At 38.7% G+C, this 6533-nt stretch overlaps 1 protein-coding gene and 1 pseudogene across 1 annotated transcript in view; both read left to right on the top strand.

The window, feature by feature from the left end:
* Positions 1-1711, top strand: part of LOC104733806 (polyubiquitin 4-like) — a 2226-nt gene extending 515 nt beyond the window's left edge. Inside the window, exon 2 of the mRNA XM_010453353.1 lies at positions 363-1711. Within this exon, the coding sequence (XP_010451655.1) occupies positions 363-1711 (1349 nt within the window). The remainder of the gene's footprint in view (positions 1-362) is intronic.
* LOC104732563 lies at positions 3757-5012 on the top strand (annotated as a pseudogene).

Raw genomic sequence — 6533 nt, 5'->3', positions numbered from 1 at the left:
TTTTTTTTTTTTTAAGCTGATATTTCCAATTAGAATACTACTAGATTTTTGTTTATTTTCCTTTTAAGTTTAACCAAAGGCGGTGTGAGTTTTCTATATAAACAGACCTTACCCTCCTCTCATTGTATAATCATTCTTATTCCTCTCTCGCAATCGGAAACCCTAGATCGCTCTGCAAAAAGTTTCCTTAATACCTCTCTCAAGGTTTACGTTTCCCTGGTCTCTTCAGCTCTTCTGTTCGATCTTTTGGTTCTATTCACTTGTTTACTATAAACTGAGAATATAAATTAGGGTTTCTCGTTTTTGCGTGTTCAATTTCCAGATGAATACGATGATGCAAATCCACGCAAAGACTCTTACAGAGAAAACCATAACCCTTGACGTCAAAAGTTCCGACACCATCAATAATGTCAAGGCACAGATTCAGGACAGAGAAGGGATTCCCCTAGACCAGCAAAGACTTATTTTTTCCGGTAAACTGCTAGACGATGGCCTTACTTTGGCTGATTACAATATCCAGAAAGAGTCTATTCTCCACTTGGCTCTTAGGTTGAGAGGAGGTATGCAAATCTTTGTTAAGACTCTTACTGGTAAGACCATAACCCTTGAGGTTGAAAGCTCCGACACCATCGATAACGTCAAGGCCAAAATCCAGGACAAGGAAGGTATCCCTCCAGACCAGCAGAGACTTATCTTCGCTGGCAAGCAACTTGAGGATGGTCGTACGCTTGCGGACTACAATATCCAGAAGGAGTCAACACTCCACTTGGTTCTTAGGTTGAGAGGTGGTATGCAGATCTTTGTAAAGACTCTTACTGGCAAGACCATAACCCTTGAGGTTGAAAGCTCCGACACGATCGACAATGTCAAGGCCAAGATCCAAGATAAGGAAGGCATCCCTCCGGACCAGCAGAGACTTATCTTTGCCGGTAAACAGCTTGAGGATGGTCGTACGCTTGCTGATTACAATATCCAAAAGGAGTCAACACTCCACTTGGTTCTTAGGTTGAGAGGTGGCATGCAAATATTTGTGAAAACCCTCACCGGAAAAACCATTACTCTAGAAGTTGAAAGCTCTGACACCATTGACAATGTCAAGGCGAAGATTCAAGACAAGGAAGGGATACCTCCTGACCAACAGAGACTTATCTTCGCTGGCAAGCAACTTGAGGATGGTCGAACCTTAGCAGATTATAACATCCAGAAAGAGTCAACTCTGCATTTGGTTCTTCGTCTGAGAGGTGGCATGCAGATATTTGTCAAGACCCTTACCGGAAAAACCATAACATTGGAGGTTGAAAGCTCAGACACCATTGACAATGTCAAGGCCAAGATCCAAGACAAGGAAGGGATCCCTCCGGACCAGCAGAGACTTATCTTTGCGGGCAAGCAACTTGAGGATGGTCGGACCCTTGCGGATTACAACATCCAGAAGGAGTCTACACTTCACCTTGTGCTGCGTCTCCGTGGTGGGATGCAGATTTTTGTCAAGACTTTGACGGGCAAGACCATCACTCTAGAGGTCGAGAGCTCTGATACGATTGACAATGTGAAGGCCAAGATTCAAGACAAAGAAGGGATCCCACCGGACCAGCAGAGACTAATCTTTGCCGGAAAACAACTCGAAGATGGTCGCACTTTAGCGGATTACAATATTCAGAAAGAGTCAACTCTTCACCTTGTTCTCCGTCTCCGTGGTGGAAGCTTCTGAACAAGAACTATGGCGGTCAATGGTTGCTCGAGCGTTAGTTAACCACTTAAGTCTTTAATTTTAGTCTAGTGATTCAGTTTTTCATATACTTTTTTCAAGTTCTATTTTTTAATGGGGTCGTAATTGGGCTTATCTTAAAAGCTTCATAATGTTTTGTTTTTCTATATTAATTTTAGTGCTCTCTTTGGTTTTTGCATGTGCATAAATCTATTACTTATAAATAGTATGTCATTACTCATTATGCACAGAAAGATGAATGGTGATATTAATTTAAGATTTTCGCTAATTTGAAAAATATACATGCCCGACATCTTTGAAAACATTATTAAAACACTGTTTAGCAGTTGAATTTAGTATATTTTCTAATAGAAAAAGGTAAAAAGCTAAAAAGCTAAAATTTTAAATCTTAAAAATATATTTGCACAAAGTTTTAATGCATATCTTCTTTTTCTTCTTTTTTTTTTCCTAAAATTGAGTCATAAGTTCTGTTTTTTTTTTTTTTTGTCAAAGTTTGCCATCATCTTGTTCTTGCGGCAATCTCCAAATAATTTATGTTTGCTCGATCGCTTGTTGTGATTAAATATTTTCAAGGATTTTTATAAGGGAAATTACCTAGAATATTGCATAAAAGTAGGTTTATTACTAGACTAACACATTGAGATTTCTGTCTTACTAGAATAACAAATAAAAGTTTGCAAATTACTTCTATACCTGAGTTGTGTGTTTTATTACGTTTTATGTCATTTCTAATTAAATTTGGTTGTAAAAAAACCAGAATAATTCTTTCTAATTGATTCATCTTCTTCGACAAAATCATAGCATCCAAACATAAGAAATCATATTTTTGTTACAGATCTAGAGGTGAATTTTTTTAAAATTCCAAAATACTCATCTCTGCTTAAATTGATTCATTAGGTGTTTTTGGAGAGATTTGTTCAATATTCCTCCTATTTTTCTTATTTTCCTCTTTTTCTCTCTCAACTGTTTGCCCTAGCCGTCACAAAAAAGTTTGCCCGATGACCGGCGATGGGTGGCTTCCAGAGCACCATCGTCGGTCCATTTCCTTTGTAGTTAAGTAGTTTCTCTTCTTGGTAGTTTGCTTTTGTTTTTCCTTTTATCAATCTCAACCTTTAGCTTTGTCGTCTCCGTCTTGTGGCGGATTGGGGTTGTTCTTAGATGGATCTATTCCCGGTGGCTCCGTCTTGCTTTTCCGATCTAGCTTTAGAGGATCTGGTTCCCGATCTGGTTTTTTTGTCTCGACATTCAGGTCTCTCGACTCTGTTCTCGTTGGATTGGGAGTGGTGGTGACCTGTTTGTTTTTCCGGCTGCTCTCAAGGTGGACCTGAAAAGTTTTGCTCTTGGATTCTGTTGGCTATTCGGTGGTGCTGCTTCGTCTGAGGTTTGTATTTAGTCAGCTTCTTGTTTCTTCGAGTTGGCTTTGATAATCCATTTGTTCTGCAATTACGGTTGTTTTGTCTTCGGGTTCTTCCTCTGTGTTGGTGTTGAGTGACATCTAGGGTTTGTGTCCAAAGCCCAGCTTTTTCTGTTGAATTGTTTCGGGTTTTCTCTAGGCCTTGTTTCAGTTACGGTGTGAAGCTGTCTCGATGGGAGAACATAAAAGGTTTTCATCATCTCTTTGAAGAAGCTGTTCTCGGGGCACTGTAACCTCGCCCAGCAAATGAAGATTCCGTCCTCCCCGCATCTTAAATAAATTCTTCCACTGGAGTATATCAACAGCTATAGCTCAGTGTCTTCCCGTGTAAAGGCTGAAGCACTTCAAGGAGTTATTGGGTTATGGATCATCTGAGAATGAATGGTGCATACTGGGGACTCACCATTCTGGACTTACTTGACAAGCTGGGCACTGTTTCTGAAGATGAAGTCGTTTCATGGATCATGACTTGCCAACATGAATCTGGTGTGTACTAGAGTACCATATCTGATCACCTTTCTATATTAGAAATTTGAAGAATCATTGAGGGATAAGAAAGATATGGAAATTGATGATGAGTTTTTGATCTTGTTTGGAAAAAAATTAGGTTGGTGATGATGAGTTTGGACGTATGTTAGCTGATATTCTAAGGCTGAACAATGTCGACAATTCTGGAATGAGATTTGATCACAATGCACGGACAGCTCTGGCCTTTGTCACTTTAAGAGCTGATGGAGAGAGGGAGTTTTTGTTCTTCAGGCACCCTAGTGCTGATATGCTTCTCTCGGAATCTGAGCTTGACAAGAACCTCATCCAAAAGGTAGATTAGATTTTTTAGTTACTTTGAACCACAAACCAAGATGAGAGACTTAAGTCCACTGGTTGTTTTGTTTGATTACAGGCCAAGATCTTTCATTACGGTTCCATCAGTTTGATTGAGGAGCCTTGCCGTTCGACTCAGCTTGCAGCTATGAAAATCGCTAAAGCTTCAGGGAGTCTCTTATCTTATGACCCGAATTTGAGATTGCCGTTGTGGCCATCAGAAGATGCTGCAAGGAAAGAGATCCTGAGTATTTGGAACTTAGCAGATGTGATAAAGGTATATATGATATTTTTTACTCCAAGTTAAGGTAGAAGATCAGATCATCATCCCTAGTAGTACTTGAACTGACACAAGTTTTGTCTGAGAGTTTCTCAGATCAGTGAGGACGAGATCACATTCTTGACTGGTGGAGATGATCCTTATGATGATGATGTGGTGTTGCAAAAGCTCTTTCATCCCAATCTCAAGCTTCTCGTTGTTTCAGAAGGACCTAAGGGCTGTAGATACTACACTCAGGTTTGCTTCTCTTTTAGAATAAACTTCTTCTTCCGTATCAAATCGATATTAGATTACTTATTCTTGTAGCTGTATATTTTCTTGCAGGAGTTTAAAGGTAGAGTTGGTGGAGTAAGTGAAGCCTGTTGATACAACCGGCGCAGGAGATGCATTCGTGAGCGGTCTGTTGAACAGCTTAGCTTCTGATCTCACTCTTCTCAAGGTACTTTTACTTACTCTATCTCTATCATTTTAACCTTCTGTGGTTTATAAACTAGACTGAATCTGACTCATTGTGAATTTGCAGGATGAGAAGAAACTAAGAGAGGCACTTCTATTCGCAAACGCTTGTGGAGCCATTACAGTAACAGAGAGAGGAGCTATTCCTAGCATGGATGCTGTTCAAAACCTTCTATCATCTTCTTCTTCTCCTTCTCCTCGCTCCTAAAATGCTTCACGAGTCTCTCTCTCTTTTGAATGTATCAATTCATTACCTTTTTACTGTATTTTTGTCCTTTTTTCCCCAGTTTGTAGGAACTCAAAAATATTGTGTGTGTGTTTTTTAGTTTGTTGATCTCCCGGAGTTTTAGTATTGGGGTGGTTTTATGTTGAAGTTAGTTTCTAACTCTACAACTATAAGGAACAAACAATTCATATTTCTCATATTGTAAACTGCACACCATTTTTATGAACCGAGAACGACACACGACAAATCTCGTGAACCATTAATTTAAATTGTTAGTAAGTAATGGGTTAAGTACATTGGAGGAAGTAAAGATAGCTTAATACCAAGACTATGATGTCTCATAGCTTAATCAATGCAGCTATAGACATGTGATTAGATGCATAAGTTTGGTTAAAGGAAACCATACGTAATAATTCGGGAGCATGGGTTTGATCCAGAGACTGTTTTAGTGAATTCTCTAATGGTGCAAATCATTTATGCTGTCAATCTTCTCTAGTTCGGTTCAGTACCTATCTCCGAAACCCATGTAACTCACAAAGGAGTTGAACGTTTCCTTCTCCAAATTAAGCATTTGAGAACCGGTCTTTTAGTTCCGAGGTTGGAAGTTGATGGAGTTGTTAGCTTGGCATGGGCTTTAAATGGAGTCACCTTGTTTTATACTGTTGCAGATGAAAACCAAAGACCTCACAGGCAAATACATTAACTTATAATAGTAGTAGATTGATAGATTTTTGTCTTTATGAAACTTGGGGTTGTTTGTTCAACTGTGACATGTTTTTGCAGGGTTGTTATTACAAATGTTGAATCAGATAGGAGGGATGATACCGTAGTGTTTACCGAAAAGGATTCCAGTTGCTGTGTAGACATAACGACCACAAATAAATAAACAATTAAGAATTACATAGGTTGTTCTAGTAACATCTCTTACTTTTTCTAGTAACATCTCTTACTTGTTCCATTTCCGGTGAACAACAACGACAATATTAGCTAGGGTTGCAGAAGAAGATATGTTGAAGATGACTACAAAATTACAATAATATTGTTCATTAAAGCGGATTTATGGACCTACACTAAGCAAAAGAACGTTATGTACGTACACTAATCTCAAGAACATTATGTATGTATAAGTTCATATGTACGTAGACGTTTATATGTACGTACACGTTCGATTTTAGGTTTAATGAACCCGAAATTACCATAATATCCTCGTCTTCTACCTCTAACATACGACTGAAAACCCTAATTTCCCCTGCCTCACTTTATTTTTTCACGACTTATGTCTATTTTTTTGGTTTCACTTGTGGGGTTTTTACTCAACTATTATAGATTTTCGTCTCAACATCTGATTTCTAAATTAAAAACCTATAAAAAGTGAGTTATATAGATTTCCTAAACGATATCTTGCTCTTCCATGGATGAACACAGAGGAAAGATTTAGGGAAGAACAACAAACCTGTTTAGATCTTCCTCCAATAAGTCTATCGCAACGCTAGACTGTCTTTGCCAGCTCAAACAAATTCGTGTTATTCTGGTAAGACTTTACAGCTGTCAATCTTACTTACTAAATCTACCACGGACATGAAGCCTACCACAACACTACGAAAAC

Source organism: Camelina sativa, chromosome 12 (assembly GCF_000633955.1).
Source record: "Camelina sativa cultivar DH55 chromosome 12, Cs, whole genome shotgun sequence".
NCBI classification, from domain to species: domain Eukaryota; kingdom Viridiplantae; phylum Streptophyta; class Magnoliopsida; order Brassicales; family Brassicaceae; genus Camelina; species Camelina sativa.
This window is presented reverse-complemented; position numbering and strand designations above follow the sequence as displayed.